The sequence below is a fragment of the Eucalyptus grandis genome, chromosome 1 (genome assembly GCF_016545825.1).
Source record: "Eucalyptus grandis isolate ANBG69807.140 chromosome 1, ASM1654582v1, whole genome shotgun sequence".
Classification (NCBI taxonomy): Eukaryota; Viridiplantae; Streptophyta; class Magnoliopsida; order Myrtales; family Myrtaceae; genus Eucalyptus; species Eucalyptus grandis.
This window is the reverse complement of record NC_052612.1, coordinates 32,805,784-32,828,099: the sequence shown is the minus strand read 5'-3', so window position 1 is coordinate 32,828,099 and position 22,316 is coordinate 32,805,784. Positions and strand designations below refer to the sequence as shown.

General features: G+C 41.0%; 1 protein-coding gene across 2 annotated transcripts; it reads left to right on the top strand.

Annotated features, from left to right (window-relative positions):
• The first annotated feature begins 1,546 nt into the window (after positions 1 to 1,546).
• Positions 1,547 to 11,003, top strand: LOC104437790 (histone-lysine N-methyltransferase ATX4). 2 transcript variants are annotated; one of them, XM_010050822.3, is made up of 23 exons: positions 1,548 to 3,158; positions 3,275 to 3,330; positions 3,422 to 3,635; positions 4,059 to 4,187; positions 4,349 to 4,417; positions 4,513 to 4,581; positions 4,672 to 4,763; positions 4,960 to 5,052; positions 5,208 to 5,343; positions 6,471 to 6,576; positions 6,655 to 6,754; positions 7,059 to 7,183; positions 7,542 to 7,687; positions 8,056 to 8,160; positions 8,380 to 8,444; positions 8,971 to 9,181; positions 9,285 to 9,371; positions 9,477 to 9,533; positions 9,627 to 9,716; positions 10,033 to 10,119; positions 10,251 to 10,325; positions 10,410 to 10,510; positions 10,637 to 11,003. In XM_010050822.3, exons 1-23 carry the CDS (start codon positions 2,196 to 2,198, stop codon positions 10,725 to 10,727), a joined length of 3,267 nt encoding a protein of 1,088 aa, XP_010049124.1. In that variant the 5' UTR covers positions 1,548 to 2,195; the 3' UTR covers positions 10,728 to 11,003. The 2 variants fall into 2 exon arrangements, with proteins under 2 accessions (XP_039168278.1, XP_010049124.1); XM_039312344.1 differs by having other exon boundaries at positions 1,547 to 3,158; positions 6,471 to 6,754.
• The last annotated feature ends 11,313 nt before the right edge of the window (positions 11,004 to 22,316 follow it).

Sequence of the window (22,316 nt, the reverse complement as noted above, 5' to 3'; positions counted from 1 at the left end):
ATCTCGCGGTACGGAGTGGCTTACGATCTGGTCCCCAGACATCCACAGTAAGAAAAGAAAACTCTTTGCTTTCGTCAGCCCCTATTCTCCCCTTCCTCCAAGGTCATTATCACGGCCAAAAACCCTCTCTCTCTCTCTCTCTCTCTTCCCTCTTTGCATCTACGATCCTATGAAACGACCCACGATGACGAAGCGTCAAGCCCTGTTAAATTTGGCAACAAACGACTAAGCTTTCGTAAATTCCGGCTTGTGGGTTACAGCGGACGATGCCATTGGAGCAAAAAAGGCGCAAGCTTTGACTCCGCTAGCACCCTCTATTCCAAATGCAACTCAATAATATTCTAAAATATAAAGAAAGAGAGAGAGAGAGAGAGAGAGAGAGAGAAGAAGAAGAAGAAGAAGAAGGACGACCCACCTCGCGACTTTATCCGTTTGCTGAGGAAAAATCGCACGAATTCAGTAAACCCGCGCCTCGCGACTCATCGCGTCCCGAGTTTGAGATCTTCGAATTACATCTGCATGCGCCGTGGAAGACGAGGAAACGAATTTTTCGGGAATCATTAAGGAGTCTCCGTGGTAGCTCCGTCGAATCGAAACTCAGGAAACCTCCGCCGTTCGTGTTCTGCCCTTCCACGAAAGTGGGAAGAGAATATATGAGATTCGGACACTACCATTAATGAATAACGGAGACCAACGACCCCAGTAACATTTCGGGGAAAAGAAAAGAGAAACGAAATTTTGAGGACCCACCAACGAACCCAACCGCCAAAAACAGACGAGTAGCAAACCTCGTGAACATGAAGAAGAGCCCCCGACCGCCGCCGTGACCAGACGTCGCAGCACCACCGGCCGCTGCCCAAGAAACGCCGGAAAAACGCCGCATTCTCTTGAAGAAGACCCGAAATCGACCGACCCACGAAGCCCTGGAAGAGAGGACGCGCATAGGATGACGGACCCATCACGCAAATTGTACCTCCGTGACTTCGTGCGTGCTACACACCACCCGCGCAAGGACCCCTTCGGGGATTTCGACGTTATCCATGAAACATTCCGAAAATATTCGAAATCCAACATCATACGGTACGGGCACGTTTTGCATAACCATGGTCCGCGAACAGAGGAGAAAGAAAATTCACATTTGGCTCCGAGATCACGAGCACGACGAACCGAGGGCGATCAAATGGGAGTCCAGAAAGCCATGCCGGCTGGCCACGGGAACTCCTCTGCTCGAGCGTCGCCGCCAATTGGGGAACCCACGAACAATTTTCCGACACCAAACCTTTGACCTCTGCTAAGAGGAGAACAAAAGGAAGGAGAAATTTGAAATCTTTGAAGCTCCTGCGACGAAAGAACCAGTGAATTCGGAAGCAGCACATTTAGATCAATCGATCGGTCCGTCGGGCAAATAATTTGCATGGGCCAAGGAAAAATTGCTCTAAGCAAATCTCGCGTAATTCGCAAGTCGCTCGAGTTGAGTCCATCGACTCCTTCCTCTTCACCGCCAACATTGTGGCATTATATGCTTCTCTCTTGCACAAGATAACGCCATCTCTCTCTCTCTCTCTCTTCTGTGTCACCTCACTTTCTCTCTCTAGAATTTCTCCTCTTTTTTTCTTTCCTCTCTTCTTGAAAAACATCGGCAAGCGGGGGGGAGACTGCTAAGAAAAAGGACTCGGCCTCCTTTTCCTCACTCCCAACAATTCTCGGAAACCAAATCCGCCCGAGCGCGAGAGCGATTTCTCTATATTATCTAAAAAAACCAAAATTTTTTTTTTTTTAAATTCCGTGCACATCCCCTACTTCTCTCTCCTCTCTCCTCGCTTTCTCTCTCTAATACTCTCTGGAGAAGCAGTTGGAATTGCAGCAGCTCTGCATCTCGCAGATCCCCTATTCGCTTCTCGATCCTCTCTCCTCCTCGCTCTCCTTCTCCTCATCAAGCTCCTCGCTTTTCTCTCTCTTCGAAATCTCCTGTTCCATCTCTCTCTACCCTTTTCGTCTCTCTCTGTCTCGAATCGCTGCGGGGGGGCGATTCGGATTCCCCTCTGTGCCGTCGTTATTTAAGTCCTTCTTACCGGTTCCGTCCGATTAGGGTTTTCGGGTCAGCTCCGGGGGCTCCCGCCTCGATGCAAGGATTGGGCGCGGGCATGGCGCATTGAGAATTGCGTGGGTTCCGATCGTTTCGCGGGACGGGAGAGATGATAATCAAGCGGAAATTGAAATCGCGAGTGCTGAGGCTGAAGCGGAGGAAGCCCGGAGGGGACTCCTCGGCGGCGGCGGCGGCGGCGGAGCACAATGGGGAAGGCGAGGCCGGGGCGGCGGCGGCGGGGGCGCGGAAGAAGAGTAAATTGGGCAATGGTTACTATCCGTTGAATATCCTTGGTGAGGTGGCCGCGGGGGTGATCCCCGGGATCCTCGGCGAGAAGCAATTCGCGGCCTCGTGGTGCACGGAATTGTCTTGCTCCACGGAAGAGGCTGAGTTGGACTCCCAGGCTCAAGATTCGGGGAGGGTGGCGAGCCGGGGGGTGGAGATTTCGCGGCCCCCTCTGGTGAGGACCTCCAGAGGAAGAGTCCAGGTATTGCCTTCTCGGTTCAATGACTCTGTTATTGATAACTGGAGGAAAGAGAGTACTACTAAAGGTGGATTGTTAGACAGTGATGTCGAGGAGTACGAGATCGTGGAATGTAAAAAGCCGAAATTCGGTAATAAAGTGGCTAGAACTTTGAGTAATGGCTTGAAAATTAGGAGAAAGGAGGATGAAATTGGTTTCAGGTATCTCGGATATGGTACATTGTGTGAAGAAGCAGAGGGAGAAAAAGTTGGGCATGGGAATATCGACATAAGGAAGTATTCAAGCTCCCGCAGTTCGCTGACGTCTATACAGGACCATCTGGGTGAGTACAGCAGGTACGCTGTAGAGGAGACCAACAAGAAGGAGAACTTGGTGGAATGGCGTGAGGAAAGGAATGATGGATTGTACGGGCCAGAGGACTTCTACTCGGGTGATATTGTGTGGGCGAAATCTGGGGAATTCGAGCCTTTTTGGCCTGCCATCGTCATTGATCCAATGACTCAAGCTCCAGAACTGGTCTTGAGAGCTTGTATAGCAGATGCAGCTTGTGTGATGTTCTTTGGTTATGCAGGAAGTGAGGATCATAGGGTACGCATAGGAAGCATTTTCTTTACTTGTGCTAGCTTCTATTTACTGAAATATATCATTATCTGTTGTGAAAATAATTGGCATCTTGTTCTGAACGTTCGAGTGTCTATGATCAGGATTTTGCGTGGGTAAGACGAGGGAGAATTTTCCCATTTATGGACTTTGTGGACAGGTCTGTGATTGGTGCTTCATTTCACTCAGATATCCGATCTTTAGGAAAAGGCTCAATTGTCCTGAGGTCAAAGTGTGCTTCTTTTTTGCAGGTTTCAGGAGCAGCCTGAATTGAAGGACTGCAAACCCAGTGACTTCCAAATTGCAATGGAGGAGGCATTCTTAGCAGAAAATGGTTATACAGAAAAGTTGACACATGACATTAATTTGGCTGCTGGAAATACGACGGCTGCTGATTTTGTTTATAGAGGGATTGAGGAGGCTACTGGTTCAAATCAAGATCAAGAGTTTAACTCTCTTAACTTTGTGGGTTTCCTTAAGGCGCCTCTCTCTTTACATAAATAATTTTTATTCATTAGAGAATATTATTGACGTATTGATTAGATTTAGTACTCATCTCTTAGAATTCGTGTTAAGTGCTAATGGCACTCAAGTCTAGTTGATAGTTATATCATCTCTGGGTTTTCTTGGGTTTGGTTTTTATGGAATTAGTTGGCCGGCAGAGGTTCTTCTTTGCATGACAATGGAGCTAGGATAGATTTCCTTCTTCTTTTTTTTCCTTTTTTGTTTCGGTTTTTTTTTGGGGGGGGAGGGAGTGTGGGGGACCAAAGCTTGAGGAGCCATCATCCATGCCTATCTTGCTCTTACCTTGGTCAGTAGTATGATTGGAATAACTATATCAGATGATGTTCATGATCATCCTTACGTGGTTGAACTTTTCTCCTACAGGATGCAGTTGGGACAAAGAAAGAACCACGGTGCTGTGAAGGCTGTGGATCTATCCTTCCAGTGAGAATGACAAAGAAAGAGAAAGTTTCAACTCCTGGAGGGCAATCACTGTGCAGATTATGTTCTAGGGTCTGTAAAACCCATTTTTCTTGTAGTGGCAATGACTTATTATTTCATATGATAGGTTGAAATAAACCAACTATATGGCACTGAGGGGTTGCAAATCCATATACAGCATTTAAGACAGACATAAAATGCTGAAATTAAACCTGAACTTTTTCTGTTTGCAGATGATAAAATCAAATCACTACTGCGGCATATGCAAGAAGATATGGAATCAATCGGACAGTGGAAGTTGGGTAAGAAGAATTGACCTTTTTAGGGATTTAATCTGATATACTTTTTTCCGTAAATCCTTCTTATCGTGAAATTTTTTATATTCTCATGGCATTAGGTACGTTGCGATGGCTGTAAAGTTTGGATTCATGCAGAGTGTGATAAAATCTCAAGTAACCGTTTTAAGGTGCAGTTACTATCATTTGCATCAGTTCTCTTTTGCATTGGCAAATGGCCCAACCTCTGACTATTCTTTTGTATTTAACTATTTTTGAAGGAGATGGGTGGCACTGATTATTATTGCCCTGCCTGTAGAGCGAAGTTCAATTTTGAATTATCTGATTCAGAAAAGGGCCAACCTAAAATAAAGTAATTGCACACCATCTCTCTCTCTCTCTCTTTCTCTCTCTCTTCTCTCTGTGCCAGATTCAGAAATAAACATTTTCACTTGTGGGAATTCCTTGCCTGCTACTGAGAGAGTATGAGTTGTACTGCTTTTATATATTTAGCATTGTAACTTCATCTAGTTCTCACTTGCTAAATAGTTGTTCTACCTTTTCTGCAGGATGAGTAAGAGTAGTGGTCAGTTGATGCTGCCTAACAAAGTTACAGTCATTTGTGCTGGTGTTGAGGGCATCTACTTTCCAAGCCTTCATCTGTAAGTTTAACTTAACAGTGTCCTGCTTTTCCGTGGTCTCTGACTTTCTGCATTTATGTAACAGTCCGAAATCTGGTTCTGTTACAATCCTTAGAAGTACACCTATTGGTTAATTCAATGAATTGCTTTTTAATTTCTTTTCCTTGTCTTCTCAGAGTTATTTGCAAGTGTGGGCTTTGTGGAACAAAAAAACAAGCACTGAGTGACTGGGAACGACATACAAATTCCAAGTTAAGGAATTGGAGAACAAGCATAAGGGTGAAAGGTTCCATGTTACCACTGGAGAAATGGGTACGTGCCTAAGCCGAATTTTTGCATTATACTCATTACTTTTATGATGTGTCAAACAATGCTGGTTTTTGTGGGTTTTTTTTTTTTTTTTTTTTTTTTTTTTTGGTATTAGTCAGCATCAAGCAATTGAGACATACCTTTCCTGTAGCTAGTAGTGTCTGGTCTTAGATGTAACTCAAGGAGGGAACCTCCTTGTAGCAATGCATTGGGATGAGGTACTAGTAGTAGTTTCTCTAGAAGTGCAGAATAATATGTCACTGGCAGAGATATAAAGTTGAGAAGGAGCCTTTTCCTTGCCTGAACCCTTCATATCTTGGTAAAGGTAGTGTCTGACTACCAGTGCAAATACAACCACTAATTTAGAAATGCGTAGGTGGTCAGCACCTCTAATGTAGAATATTATGTTGAATCTACTGCAATGATGAAGATAAGTCAGCAGTGGCAAGATCTGAGCCTGAGGGAAGTAAAGGTCCATGTAGTTGGAGCCAGAATAACTCCTCTTACCCTTGTTTCAAGGCAATATAATGTGCCACTAATTTTTGTTACTAGCCATTTTCAATGCAATTTTTCCTTCTTTTGCTGATCCTTGCTAAACCTTGAGTTGAAAGACAGGAAAAAGCCACGAAGATGAGGGACAAAAGCTCCTTCTCCAATTTGTGCCCTTGTGCAGATTTTTGCACATTTTAATTTTACATAACCTTACTGATCTTTCTTTGAAGAAGTGCACCTTTTGTGGTTGACTCATTTTAATTTCATTTGATTGGTTGATAAAGCCCAAGTTTCTGGATTCCTTTATTCCTGATTCAGTGAGGCAGTTTCCCTATCTCTGAGATGGACCATCTATAAATCAGTCTAAATCTGGAGCAGTCTCAACCTTTTGAGAGAGATTTGACATTGTTTTCGGTTGCTTCCTCTTATATGTCTTGATCATCTTTCTTAGGACTTTTATCTTTTCTTGTGTTTCTGTTGGATGATGTGCCCGTGTTGGGTTTTTTATATGCTGAACAGAGATCTATTTAGTCTGAATTTTGAAACCTTAATATGACTTGTCTTCCATGGTCGGTAATAGCATGGCTATTGGCTAGTTCCATGAGAGATGTATATTGAAATCTTTTTTGGATCTGCAGATGCTGCAATTGGCTGAATACCATGAAAAAGCTCTAGTTTCTGGGAAGCCACCTAAACGGCCTCCTATGAAAGAAAGGAAACAGAAGCTGCTCGCATTTTTACAAGGTTTGCTTACCCTCATAGCATATACTCTTCTGACTGAAAGAGCCAATTCTTACTTGCCAATCTTCATCGTTGAGACAGAGAGGTATGAACCAGTATATGCTAAATGGACGACCGAGCGATGTGCTGTCTGTAGATGGGTTGAAGATTGGGACTACAACAAGATTATCATCTGCAACAGGTAATCATCATGAAAATTGTGGTTAAATAAGTTCCACCTATTAAGATTATTCTCTAGGATTGGAGGAGGAGCACAGCATCTTGTACCCACCTTATATATTGCACGTCTTTAGGTTCTGACAAAGTCCTGTTGCAGGAGATATTACTATGGGACATTTTTTTCCCCCTGGAGCTAAGAATTAGCACATTACTTTGTTCCCATGACCTGTTAATGCGTTATGATTTTTCTTTTCCTCCCTTCCTTCACTTGTTTTTGCCACCTAGGTTATTCTGCAATCATAATTATGTCACTGTGTACTTATTAGATGTCAAATAGCGGTTCATCAAGAGTGCTATGGGGCAAGAAATGTGCGAGATATAACATCATGGGTATGCAAAGCTTGTGAAACACCTGACATCGAGAGGGAATGCTGTCTTTGTCCTGTAAAAGGTACTTCATTGGTGCTTTTTATCTTTGTGGTATCTAATTTGTTAGGGTAGTGCCATGATGTAACTTATTGGGAACTAGTCTGAAGAGGACTATTGAATTTTTATCTGCTCATATGAAATCCCCTTATATATTTTTTTGGTCAGATATCTGGCGCTTTCTAATCTACTCCTCAGACATCATTTTGGAAACAGCTTCCTAATGTTTTAAGTACTTTTGGGTCTTTGCACCTGTGCTATTTCTATTCAATTCATGTTTGAAAATATTCTGGTTGTATGTTGTTGGAAGAACTTGCTCAATAGGTTTAGTTCCTGTCTCTTCATATTTACTTGAGCTTGGTGGCTGAACCTTTTCTCTTTAGGTGGTGCACTGAAGCCAACTGATGTGGAGCCATTGTGGGTTCATGTTACATGTGCGTGGTTTCGACCTGAAGTTGCCTTTGCTAGTGATGAGAAGATGGAGCCTGCTATTGGGATCTTAAGCATCCCGTCAAATTCTTTTGTTAAGGTTAAGCATTCCGTCAAAAAAAAAATCCTTCTTCAGCATCTTAATTTTTATGAATCAAGAGATGTTAACGCGTTTTAGTAATGTGAAGCTTTTAATATCCATGGCATAATGTTCCAAATTTAATATTTGCCTCAATGATAGAAACGTCAAGTATATTCCATATTTTATGATTCTATTGTGTTATTTTTTCTTTAATTTTTCTTGTCTTTACGTCAGGAGTTTTGTGTTTAGTCTTGTCTTTTATCATTTCTGCAATTATCCTTCCTAACTCACCATTGCTGTCTAGTCTGGTGTGTATCTAGTTGGTGTGTTTGGCTCTATTTCACTTGAATATGTTGCTGACAATTAAAATGCTAATTAAACTTCAGATATGCGTTATTTGTAAGCAAATTCATGGCTCCTGTACACAATGCTGCAAATGCTCAACATATTACCATGCAATGTGTGCATCAAGGGCAGGGTATCGGATGGAGGTGAGTCATTACAACCTTCAGAACTTGGGTAGTCGTCAAGTTTACTATTTTCATATGACTAAACTCCAATGCTAGTTGCTTGACAATATAACTGGAGCCAACAAAGTTAGTAGGTACATTTGGGTTAGTATGAGTAATGTATCTGTCTGGTTTTGTTTAGAAAAGACATTGGTAACATGCATGTCTCTTCTAAAAATATATTTCTTTTTTGGCTGTCAGTTGCATAGCTTGGAGAAAAATGGGAAACAGATCACGAGGATGGTTTCTTATTGCGCTTATCACCGGTATGGACTCACTTTTGTGTTTTCACAATAATGGCGGACGCTACTTAACTTCTCTGTCCACCCCCAGCATGTTATTCCTTGTTCTTTCCTCCTCATTGTTTTTTCCTTATTATGGATTATTTACCTCCTTCAATGGGTAGTCTGGATATCTTACCAAATAGTTAAGCCATCTCCATTGTATCTCTGCTTTCCTCCGCGAATGCCCACTTTTGGATAAGCACTCTTCATTCTTTTGCAAATTTAGTCACCGTGCCAGCCATAGAGCGTGGTACATGTCCGTGCAATCTGTATTCAATTTACAACTGCAAGAATATGTTCTCTTTCCTTAGAGAAGGAAAGCTTTAGCACCCCCCCTCCTCCAATTATGAGAACCCTTCCAGCCATATCTACCCAGGGAAACTTGAACCAAACTCATGTCTCTACAATTTCTTTCAGCGAATTGCCTACATCACCAAACACTGCCCATGTCTTCATAATTCATCATCACTGTCGGTTTAGACTTAATGATTTTTTTCTTTTGATTCAGGGCCCCAAATCCGGATACTGTTCTCATCATACAAACTCCTGCAGGGGTTATATCCGCTAAAAGCCTCATACAAAACAAACGGAGGGGTGGTTCAAGGCTCATCTCATCTAGACCAGTGCTTGGCAATGTTCCAACAGCAGAAATCAGTGAATTGGATCCACTCTCTGCTGCAAGATGCCGGGTCTTTAGAAGATTGAAAAATAACCGGAAGGTTTGTCTCACAACTTTCTCAATCTATTCTATTGTTTTGTTGCATGCATAACATGACAAGGATAATCTTGTACTTATCTTCCTTTGACTTTTCATCTTGCTAGAGATCTGAGGAAGAAGCTATTCCTCACAGAGTCAGAGGATCTTGCCATCATTCTCTAGGCATAATCGACAGTTTGAACAAATTTAGAGTAAACCCTTATCCTTTTCTAGTTGCTGTTGCGTTTTTTATCAGCAAATCAAAAGTTGAGACCTGTGCAGCTCATGATTAAAATTTTCTGTCATTTCATCTATAGGAAGTAGACGAGCCCAATACATTCTCATCATTCCGTGAAAGACTACAACACTTGCAGGCAAATACTTGCCACTTTTAGCTCTTTTGCTGTTTTGTCCTTTTGTTATCCCTTGCTTTCTAATTCCACATCCTGGTACTGATATGACTACAGAGAACTGAACATGATCGAGCTTGCTTTGGTAGATCTGGAATACATGGGTGGGGACTATTTGCAAGGAGGAATATCCAAGAGGGAGAGATGGTAAGCGCTGTGCCCTTGGCCATTTTATGTGTGCTTTCCTTGGGTGGAACTTGCACATTGAGCATATTTTCATATGGCATAGCAATAAAAATTCGCATGAGAAATTGTATCATAACGAAGAATGCTGGTTTATTTTCTTGGTGCACTGTCATATTTTTGAGCAGACAGCCTGGGACTGATGTATGGTGCATTCTCTTTTGACCTTTTTGGTTTGGAAATGTTAAGGAAAAAGTGGGAGATCTCCATCCAGTAATTGTTGGATTCACCATTTGATACTTCCATTCATGCATTGTGAATATCATGCCATTCTCTGCAGGTTATTGAATATCGAGGGGAGCAGGTGAGACGCAGTGTTGCAGATCTTAGGGAGGCAAGGTACCGACTGGAAGGCAAGGACTGTTATGTAAGTTTTTAAGCATTGGAGTGCAGAGATCTTCTGAACTCCATTCCTGTTTTCCCTTGGATATTTGCTGTTTTCAATTAATTCTCTGTTTCTTTCACAAGAAATTGAATTTGAGCTAATTTTGATTGCAGTTATTTAAGATCAGCGAAGAAGTAGTGGTGGATGCTACTGATAAAGGAAATATAGCGCGTCTCATCAACCATTCGGTAGGTTTCTTCAAATATGGACCCTCATCTCTGTACTCAAATGTAGCACTCTTCTCATGATCTCTCGGTTTCTCTGCCATGCAGTGTATGCCCAATTGCTATGCACGGATCATGAGTGTAGGCCATGATGAGAGCAGAATAGTCCTCATTGCAAAGACCAACGTATCAGCCGGGGATGAGCTAACGTATCTCTCTCTCTCTCTCTCTCTCTCTCTCTCTCTCTCTCTCGTTGCATGTATATTGATATATGGATGTATATACAGGTTATATGTGTGTGTGTGTCTCTGAATTATCTGTGGCGTTTGTGGCAGGTATGATTACTTGTTCGATCCTGATGAGCCAGATGAATTCAAAGTCCCCTGCTTATGCAAAGCTCCAAACTGCCGGCAATTCATGAATTAGGTTTGCACAGCACAGTCAATTTGTTTCTCCACAAGGAGGCAAACTAACCCATCTCGCAAAACGAGTGACTTCTAGGTTTCAGAGTTATGATTGTAATTCTTGTGAAAAGGAGTAGCTCAGAATCAAATCTGGTTCTTTTTGACAATTTTTTTTTTTCGGCTCAATAAAAAGTTGTTGATTCGTCAGGATGTTCGGCTTCTCAGGTTTGTGTATATTTGTTCATACTCATATTTCATATTCCCTGATCAAATGCTAACCAAATTTTCTCGGGTTTTATGTGCACTTGTGTCTGAATGTTCCACGGAAAATTGCCAGAAATACGTGATATTTGTTGTTTCATTGGTACCAATTTCGGCAGATGCGGATATTTAGGAAACTTAAAGAGAGCAATTGAACTTTGATCATAGCAGAGCTTTTCCACGGCTATCTGCATGCGTGTATATCAGATTTTGTGCAAACTCCGCATCAATTTGTCCGCTAATAACCGCTTGTAAATTATTGAATGCCAAATGAAAACATGTCAATCGGGGGAGGCATGGCGTCGCTGTACCTAATACAAAGATCGAAGACGTTCGAGCTACTTGGAAATTGAACTATTAAGGGTGGAAGTTCGGAAAACTCTTGCCTGCTTCTGCCTGATCAATAAGGGTGGATGTGCTGATCTATAATATCACGCCCGGAGCATGCAATCATGTGGCAAAATTTTCAACTTCTCGTGACATGATCTCACACATGAAAAGAGGAAGATCATTGACGCCAGCTGAAAAAGCAAAACTCTGCACAGTTGGGATGCTGTATATGTCCCTTCAAACAAAAACTCTGCCCAATTATGAACCAGAAAATACTCGAGAAGCAAAAACATGGCACTCAACATGTTGTCAGATGTCAGGGGAAGTGCTAGGGGACACACGAACCAGTCCAGGTTCTGAGCGGCATGGCTTCCTTTCGCTCTGAGCAACCACCGACTTCTCTGAAGTTGCTTCAACCCGTTTCATCTCGACCACGGTCTTCTCTCTGTAGTCTGATCAAAGCGAAGCCAAGCTGGTCTCGACAAGCATCAGAATCGACGCGAAACGACCAAACTTGAATCCTATCGTGTACATCTAGCCCGCTTTCAACAGCCGCAGCTCTCCAGCCAGTCCTTAAGATATACATTAACGATGATTTCGATTTCTCTGTACCGTCTTTGCCTGGCTCTTTCGTCGACCTTGCTTTCCCAGTTTCTGTCTCGCTGTCTTCGTCGCTGTCATGCACCGTTTGCGCTTTCGTTGCCCTCTTCTGCCCGTGGTCTTTACCATCCTTGTTGTGCGTCAGCTCCGCCTTCTTCACAACGCTTTTGCCCTTTTTGCGCATCTCCCAGACTGTAAAGATTAGGTTCTTCTCCGAGAGATCCGGAAGAATCACCCTGACGGGTATTTCCCCTCTCGCATCCAACTTCCTCCTCTCTTCCTCTCTGAGGAAACCCATTTCTTTGAATTGGCTCTTGGGGAGCGAGAGGCGGCACAGATTACTCAAATCCGAGGTCAGTATCACTTTTTGCATGACCAGTGTGACCTCCTTCCCACCCAACCCATTGATCTTGTCCTTGAATTCTCGAGGCATGTCAGGCGGGGGGTCGGGAAGAGGTGGCAAGTCTTTCTTGGAGAGCTTCCTCCTCTGGTTTCTGTTGCTGCTGCCCTCTCCAGGTTCTTTGTCCAGCCACCCGGATTTCCCCTTCGACCTGCCGCCACGGTCGCCGTGGCCGCGCCTCTCGTCGTCTCCTCCTAATCGCCATTCCTCGTCCTCATCGCTGGTAGATTCCAAGTTTCCTCCATCGGATAATAATTCTTCATCCGCCAACTTCACAATACGGTCGTCACCACGATCACATTCTTCTTGGGAGTTTCTTTCTTGAACATCTTGTTCCCTAACTACGCTATTTCCCACTCTTCGACGAGTATCTACAGGCTGCTTATTGCACCCTGCGTTCGTCGGTGGTTCGCCTCCTCTCGGCGCATCACTGCTCGAGGATTTCACTGCGAAAGGGCAATTTTCTTGTCCGCGAGACGATCCTTTTCCCCAGTGCATGGCCTCCGCAGCCCTGCCTACCGACCCGAGCAACTCGTTGAGTCGGTGACGGTCCATGGGACGTCCCTCAAAATCTTCCCCACGGTCGCCGTGGCCGTACCTCTCCTCGTCTCCTCCTAATCGCCATTCCTCGTCCTCATCGCTGGTAGATACCAAGTTTTCTTCCTCCGCCAACTTCACAATACGGTCGTCACCACGATCACATTCTTCTCGGAAGTTTCTTTCTTGAACATCTTGCTCCCTAACTACGCTATTTCCCACTCTTTGACGAGTGTCTACGGGCTGCTGATTGCGCCCCGCGTTCGTTGGTGGTTCACCTCCTCTCAACACATCACTGCTCGAGGATGCCACGGGAAAAGTGCGATTTTCTTGTCCATGAGACGATCCTTCTCCCCGGTGCTTGGCCTTCGCGGTTCCGCCTACCGACCGGAGCATCTCATTGAGTGGGCGACGGTCCATGGGATGTCCCTCGAAATCTTCAGAACGTAGCGGCCACTTGCTCTCGTCCACTGTGAAACCAATCTCTTCTTGATTTCCTCTCTTTCTTTTGCGAGTAATGTAAGCGGTATGCACCCATATAATCTTCAGTGCGACCTCTATATATACCAGTGGAGAAACTAACTACGAAACCCCGGTCCGACTCTGTTACAAATACGAAGAAAGGTGACCCAACGGAAAGCACCTGAAAGATTAACGAATCTGGTAACTGATTATACGAAATATGAAAGTTGTATATTTCTGGAACTGATTAATATAGTTTATTTCTTATGAAAGCTTATGTTTTTACAAGGACTGTTGAAGGTAAATCCCATATAAATCCCATGTCACGCTCATACCCCACCCCGCTTCAATGCCGTAACCTTCTCCTCACACTAGGAATTGCCAGTCTCGTGCTGAACGTCCTTCTCTGGGGACTGCCCACCTGCCTCCGCAGAAACTTCGTAACCGGCTGGCGAATTCGAGAGATGCTATTGAAGACAGGCAAACCGTCGTCAAAGCACGCCTCTGGGGACGGTTGCTGCAGCCCTTTGTAGAAACCCCTGAGCCGTGCAGTCCCCCATCATGTTTGGCGGCAAGTCTATAGATGCCGGACGACGAGCCGCCGCTAATGGCATTAGCTCGACCTGTAAACCGTGGCTGATGACATCGACTGCTTTTTGGGGCTTTTGGAGACAGTCTTATCCGTCTGCCATCACGTCATATTTAGCAGTTGATGGTTTACCATAAACTATTTTCTTTTTTAAAATGTAGCATGCAGCCATGCATGCTTTTCTTTTTTGCTGCATGCTTTTCTTTTTCGGACCTCCATGGAATTTCTACTATACATTTCAAGTTGTGCTTTAAGAGAAATTATGAGAGATTTTAACGATACGCTGGAAATGCTTTCGAGGATGACAATATATTATTTTCTAAACAAACCTTTGTCAAAAGAAAATTGACTAGTTATACAGTGGTCCTCGAATATATGTTGCCTCAACTAGCTGAAAGTTGAACAAGTGACTCCATTTAGGCTTTTAAAATGAGCTATACTCACATTCCCGCCTCTATAAATTTTTAGCTGAGAGGTTTATGGGTAACAAAATTGACTACTACTTTAATTGATTGAATGTTGTAATGAACACAAGTTTAACCCGATGAGTATTACGAGGGTGTCCCATGATATAATTCTCCCAAATATGATCCTAAACATGTATAAAGTAGGCCTATAAAATGGGTATATGACTCGTTTATTGAGTTTTCCTAGATTGAGTTGAATATGAAAGTATTTTAATAATATAGATTCAATCGGGTTAAGTTGAGTATGAGTTAGGTCGAGTATGAGTCAGAAAATTACCAAAATAGTCCAAACCTATTGCAATTTTTCCTATTTAATTCTAAACTCTTTTTTTGTCAATTTAGTTCTAAACCATTTGCAATTATACCAACTAAGTACATCCAATTATCACAATTACAAAAAATTTAGGATTGAATTAGAAAAATTACAATAGATTTAGGACTATTTTGATAATTCTCCCAATGAATCAAAATAGATTTAACAAGTCAATTTTGGTTGAACCATTTTCGACTTAACCTAAACTCAACCTGATCCACCCATTTGGCGGATCTAATATAAATCCACCCATCGTCAAACCTACAATATGATGTTTCCACAATACTAGACGTTATCAAAGTACAATCTCTAGGGTTTTGTCAAACAATAGGCAGAATGAAAATTGATATGATGAGGAAAACAAGAAAAGGTTATGGCCAAAAATAAGGAAGAATTTCATTCTTTCCTTTTACTAAACTTAACGACTCCTTATGATTAACAAGAATACAAAGCTCAGTGCCACTAATTATTGGGTAAATCCTCTTAACTAATTTGGAGGCCATGCTTAATCAATCAGGTGACTCCCTAACTCTCTCTTTGCTTGTTTTCCAGGTAGTACGATCAACGCCGAGCGCAACTTGTCGCGAGCCAAGTCCGAGTTGACCTGAAACGACTAAATCTGGACGGCGTTGTGAAGCTCGAGCTTATTATCCCTTGCAAACTGGGACCAGCTGGTCCTCAGGACGTACATCCACGACAGTCTCGGCCCTTCACCGCCCTCCACTCCTCCTGATTTGCCCTTCTTCGACGATCTGGCCTCCTCCTGGCCGCTGGCGGCCCTTTGACCTTTGGGTTTTTTGTGCATCACCCAGAGTCTCAACTTGAGAACCTTCTCCCCTAGTTTCTCTTCAGGGGAACGGTAGCAAAGCACCTTCACATCTTTATCAACAGACGCCTCCAGCGACTTCTGTTCGTCCTCCCTCAAGAATTTAAAGTCGATGATCTGACACTTGGGGATCGACACGCGGCAAAGCTCCGCCGCTCATGTCCGATCGGGTCAAGTGTTTTTGTATGACCAATCGCACTTCTTTGCCCCCCAAAACCCTAGAGATATGACCCTTCAACTGGCGAGGCATGTCGGCCCGGTCCTTGCCTTCCTTCGCGCGCTTCTTATTCACTTTATTCTCGCTTTTCTTCCTAGAACCCTGCCCTTCTTTCTCGGCAACGACAACGACAATGACGACAACATTCCTTCAAAACCCGACCCATTGGCGTCCTCTATTCCGAAGCATGCACGCGTCTCCAAGTCCAACTCAGGATCGCCATCCTTCATCAAGCACTTCTTATTCACTTTCCTACTGCTTTTCTCTCTGCAACTCCACTTCTTTCTCGACAACCACGTGCTGACGAAACCCAACCCCTCGGCTTTTTCTAATTCAGAGCATATATGCGCGTCTCCAAGTTCAATCAGGATCATCATCCTTGTTTGAGCATTTATTCGCTGCATCATCGGTTTTCTTGCTACAACACTGCTTCTTTCTTGACGACGACGACCACGACATCCTGGCGGAAACCAGCTCCTTGGCGTCATCTAGTTCGGTGAATGCACAAGTCTCTGGTTCCCACTCATGACCGTCATCACATTTACGTTTCCTAGTACTCTTCCTACTAGCTTTGCTTACACTTCTCATCGATTCCTCATTCACCAACGCCATCTTTCCCTCTTCTGCTTGTGATTCTTTCTTCTCTTTCTTAGCTTTCTTCCTCTGCAACTTTTTCTCTTTACTATAATTCTTTCTAGCGACCTTGCATGCCTCCAACAATGCCCAAAACCGAGAGCATCCATCGGGGACTGCTTCATTCTTGACGCTATTTAAATCTTCCAGCCAAACTCCTAAATCCATCCCTAATTTCCCAGAACTCCCGGGAGTCACCATGGCAACAAGCTTTCATCTCTCAATAATAATATCCTAAATGGAGCTGTCTTTCGATGCATGGATATGTATAGAATATAATATTAGCTTTCAGGAAGCATAGCAGTCCAACCCTAGTCAAATTAGGAACGTAAGCATGTCATTCAATTCTGATTTAAAAAGGAAATATTTTGAAACCCGAAGGTAATTTGCTTCGAATCAAGCCATGAGGATCAAGCAAATACCCTAGCTTTTATTCTTAATTTTATTAATACTACTAGGAGAACTAGGAAAGCATAAAATTAGCAATATACGCAATATGCTAAAAAAGGAAACAATGTTGTGTTTATCTTTCACGGAAAATTTCAGGAAGTGGGAAAATACTTCTTGTGAAAATTATTTTGAAGATAAATAATTAGTTTTTAGTTGTTTTGTGATGTATGGAAAAAAAAAAATCAAAGCTTAGGTCTTATCTTTCAAACTATTATCTCGGCTATAATTTTTTTCCCTGATATAAAATACTAAAATGACACCAAAATCTTTGTCCAATCACTAATTTATGAAGTATAAATCTATCAAAATGTAGCCACTAAAGAAAGGATGCCAAAAAAAAAATAGAAAAAATGCAATTAATTAACAAACTTAATCTCTTATTCCTATAAAACTTCACATCATAATGACTTGCTATTCTGTGTAAGAATTTATGTAGAAAGGAGATTGGGAAGATGATTCCTTATTTTTAGGATAGAGAAATTATTTTCCTCGACTTAATTACAGTGATTTTCTTTTACGGTAAATTATTTTATGTTGATTATCTGCTTTTAAATAGATGAATGTCTAGAAAATCATTTCATACAAATATTTTTTATGAAAACAAATACATTGTAAGTTTCTTTTTTTCCCACCGAAATCACGTGCTCTCTCATTTTAGGAATAATAACTTATTTATTAAGGTCGTGACTTTATTGAAAAAAAAATTATAAAAAAAACAGCTAAATAAGATGTGAGGGCTTCAAGGAAATGTAGTAAGCCGATTAGTTAAGAGAAGGTCAAATGATGCAAATAGTCTATAAAATTTGCCCTAATGTGCAATGTCACCCTCAATCTTATAATTTGTTTTAATGAGGTCTTTGAATTATTCATAAATATTCAATCTAGTTCTTAAAATTTTTAATTTATTCAAACTAGTCCCTTAACTTTTAATAAAAAAAAAAAAAGTCAAAAGTTCTCATCATTACACTGTAGCGCAGATTTTACAATATATTTCCATTTAAGTTTGTTTCCTAAATCAACAAAAAGAATATGCTATCTTTTTCTTTCTTTGTCTTACCCTTTTAATCTTTGTAAATATTAAAATAGTTCTATTTAAGAATAATTTATTTAAGATAGTTCTATCATTTTCTTATTTTGTTTTACCTTTTTGCCTCTCAAGCAACAGTTGAGTTTTGGAGTAAACACATAGACTACATTTGGTCGTCCAGACCAAGATAGGACTGGATAAAATAAAATATGAAATATATGGATTTTACTATATCTTATCCAATATATGATTATTGCAATAATAAAGTCGGATATATTCATATCACATCATGTACATTGCTTGGTATGAATGACATATTAATATAAATGAACCAAACAATTTACAAACTAAGAGGTAAAAATCTCCTGCACCCTCTTGCCTACTTTATTTTTTTATTTTACCTTATTATTATATTTTCCCTTTTAAATTAATTTCTTTTTTTTTATTTCTTTCTTCCCCTTCCATCATTCTATAATAAAAATTTATTAAATAATAAACAATATTAAGATACCTAAAATATTAAAATACTAAAATATGTAATAAATGTAAATATATATTATAGAATTAAATTCAAATATCTAAATAAAAAAAGGTTAAATTAAAAAATTTAAATTTTTTTATTTTGAATTTCTTATATTAGAATTTAAATATTATTTATATTGAAATATGATTTTAATTTTGCTAATTTAAGGATATTATCATTCAAGGAAAATAACTTTCTTATTATGGATGTTAGAAATCCCATCCACCTTTATCTCACCTCCTTCCATGGGATAATTTCATCCTGGTCTATATTTCCTTTATGTCTAACTTTATTTCGTCTTGAGCAAGCATCGAATCTAGGATATGATAAATTTTATTCTATCCTAAATTTTATCTCGCTTCCAAACACAATCATAGAGTGCAAAGCAACGAAGCAATCTCTCTCTCTAAAATATGAGCTTTTGAAAAAGAAAAAGAAAAGAAAAGAAAGAGAGTTTGAAAAGTCAACCAACAAAAAAAAAAGGAGAATAGTGGAAGCTTCGGCTTGTTTTTAAAAAAGAGAGAGAGAGGCTGAGAGCCTCCATCTAGAAAAAGAAAGAAACAAGAGAGAGGAGAGAAAGAGGAGAAAGGAAAAAAGGAAAAAGGGAAAAAATTCGGCGTGCTCATGATCTGAACAACTCATCAAGCCAACTTAACTTTTGTTTGTAATGGCGGTAAGTGATCAAAGTCTCTAATCATCCATTTGAATGAATAGTCGCAATTAGGGCTTGAAATTCGGAATTATTATAAATTTGTGCAGCGAAGTTCAATTTTTGAGTCGTTGAGCTGCATATTTTCATGAAAATAATAGTTTAGGATGTGGTGAAACTATCAAATTTTATGGATCTTGATTTAAGCTTACAGTTTGGCCGAAAGTTTGACGCCCGTTCTAGACACTATACTTGAACAATAAATTTGGGTCTGAATTTTAGCCATTTTCATTGAGGTTTTGGGGCGGCTGAGTTGGGGTTGTTGTAATCCATCAAGAGATCTTTTTAAGAACTAGAAGATGACTCAAAATGAAATTTTGTGGAGGAAGTTATGGGGCGATGAAGTTTAGTGCGTAGGCCATGCCTAGCGAACAACAATAGGTTGTCGCTAGAGGCAGGCTTTTCATTGAAGTTGTAGGTGTCGTTTTATTGACAAATAAATGTACTATAGTCAAGTCATTCATTAGAATATCATTTTACTAGGTCTTCTAATATTGTTTTTCAGTTAATTGTTAGGAATTTGAGGGCGTCAGCTTGAGTAAGTGCCGTAGTTGATTTTTTGTTTTTCCTAGGTGAGTGACATCATTTCTTTGTATTTTAAACTCATATTTTGTAAAACACTATGAGTTGATGAATAGCATCTTTTTTTGCAAAAAATATGATTGAGCTTTTACTACCATTTTGTTGTTTCAAAGTGAGGATTATCCTTTGACTTTAGTTAGAATGATTGCCTAGAAATGGTTTGTGAAAACCATTTATAAAAGAATCTTGAAATTCTTGAAGAACGCTTTGATATTTACATATTAATTGCCCGAGTTGTGAGATAATATGATGGATTACTAGATATTTGTGATTGATGGTGTCTTTGTGAACCCTTAGGGATGTGTGGGTATGTGCATACTAATTTAGGATATCCTTATGAGCTGAGTTATCAACTAATAACAGGTGGAGACTTAACTAAGGGAGGAATCTTGGTTGCCTTGTCACAAGCATTATACGTGACCATTGATAGACATTTGAGCATGAGTTAGTCAATGGAATAGATTATTGACATGTGATTTGAGTTTGGTTAATGGAATAAACCATCGATGTATGGTTTGATGAAATTAATCAATCGAATTAAGATTGATCAATGGAATAGATCATTGGTATTTTCGGTATTTGTATTATGAATATATATTATGTTAAAATGAGCTATGGTTGTGTTTTAAATGTGCATAATAATTTCTAGGTCTGCTAAAAAAAAATGTGTTACTCATTGAGCCATGATAGCTCACTTCTCTCACTTACTTATTTTCAAGTTCTTCAGCGAGTCGCAAGTAGGCATAAACGTTCGTTACCGGTGAGGACTTTTTGGTATAAGTTATATATAGTTTCTAAGTTAGTGGGTTAGTTTTTGGTGGAGGTATATATTTGGTTTGGTGGTTTATAGAAAACTCTAATATATTGTAACAAAATGCTCTATGTCATATATTTGTGCGTGCGTGCGTGCGTGCGTGCGTGCGTGTGTGTGTGAGGATGTCTATATGTTGATCTTAAACTGAATTTTGGTTATGTTGAGACTACGTCTTGTTGGTGAAAGGACGGCTGTGTTGTGCCCCTATTCTTGTGAATCAGCACGTGACACTCTCTCTTTCTCTCTCTACATACATATAGATATATGTATGTGTATGTATACCAGTATGTATCAAAATTATCTGTGGCGTTTGTGGCAGGTACAATTACTTGTTCGATCCTAATGAACCAGACGAATTCAAAGTCCCCTGCTTATGCATAGCTCCAATCTGCCAGCAATTCATGAGTTAGGTTTGCACAGCATGGTCAATGTTTCTACACAACGAGTCAAGCTAACCCATCTCGCGAAATGAGTGACTTTTCGGTTTTAGAGTTATGATTGTAATTCTTGTGAAAATGAGTAGCTCAGAATCAAATGGTGGGGGGCGCGCTGCTTAATAAAAGGTTGTTGATTTGTCGAGATGTTCGGCTTCTCGTGTTTGTGTATATCTGTTCATGCTCAAATTTCATATTCCCTGATCAATTGCCAACCAAATTTTCTCGGGTTGCTTGTGCACGTGTGTCTGAATGTCCAACGCAAAATTGCGGGAAATATACAATATTTTTTGTTCCGTCTATACCAATTTCGACAGATGCGGAGATTCATGAAAGTTCAAGAAAGCAATTGAAGTTGATCATTGCAGAGCTTTTCCAGGGCTATCTAAATGGATGTCTATTAGAATTTGGTCGGACTCTGCATCAGTTCTCTGCTAAGAACCACATGTAAATTCTGGAATGCCAAATGAAAACATGTCAATCGAGGGAGGCGTGGCGTCCGCTATATCTAATACAAAGATTGAAGACTTGGAGCTACTCGGATACCGAAATATTAGGGTGGAAGTTCGAGAAACTCTTGCCAGCTTCCGGTGGATAAGGTGGGCCACGTCCTCCTGATCAATAAGGGTGGATGTGCTGATCTATAATATCACAACCGGAATAATAATTATGTGGCAAAATTTTCAACTTCTAGTGACATGATCTCACACATGCAAAGAGAAAAATCATTGACGCCAGCTGAAAAAAACAAAACTCTGCCCAGTTGGGATGCTATGCTGTATTTGTCCCTCCAAACTAAAACTCAGTACTGTTAACATGAAAATACTAGAGAAACAAAAACATGGCGCTCAACGTGTTGTCAAATGCCATCTCAATATACTCTAGACAAAAATGGATTGAAATCAGGGGAAGTTCTAGGGGGAACCCGCAAACTAGTCCAGGTTCTGAGCGGCATGGCTTCCTTTCTCTGAAGTTAAGCAACCACCGATATCTTTGAAGTTTCTTCGACCCGTTGCATCTCCACCGCGGTCTTCTCTTGGTAGTCTGATCAAAGCAAAGCCAAGCTGATGTTGACAAGCATCAGAATCAATGCGAAACGACCAAACTTGAATCCTATCGTGTACGTCTAGCCCGCTTTCCTCAGCCGCGGCTCTCCAGCCAGTCCTTAAGATATACATTAACGATGATTCCCATTCCTTCGCACCCTCTTTGCGTTGCTCTTCCATCGACCTTGCTTTCTTAGTTCCCATCTCACTGTCTTCATCGCTGTCATGTGCCGATTGCGCTCTCTTCCCCCTCTTCTCCCTGTTGTCTTTACCATCCTTGTCATGCATCAGCTCCGCCTTCTTCGCATTGCTTTCACCCTGTTTGCGCGTCTCCCAGACTGTAAATATCAGGTCCTTCTCCGACAGGTTCGGAAAAATCACCCTGACGGGT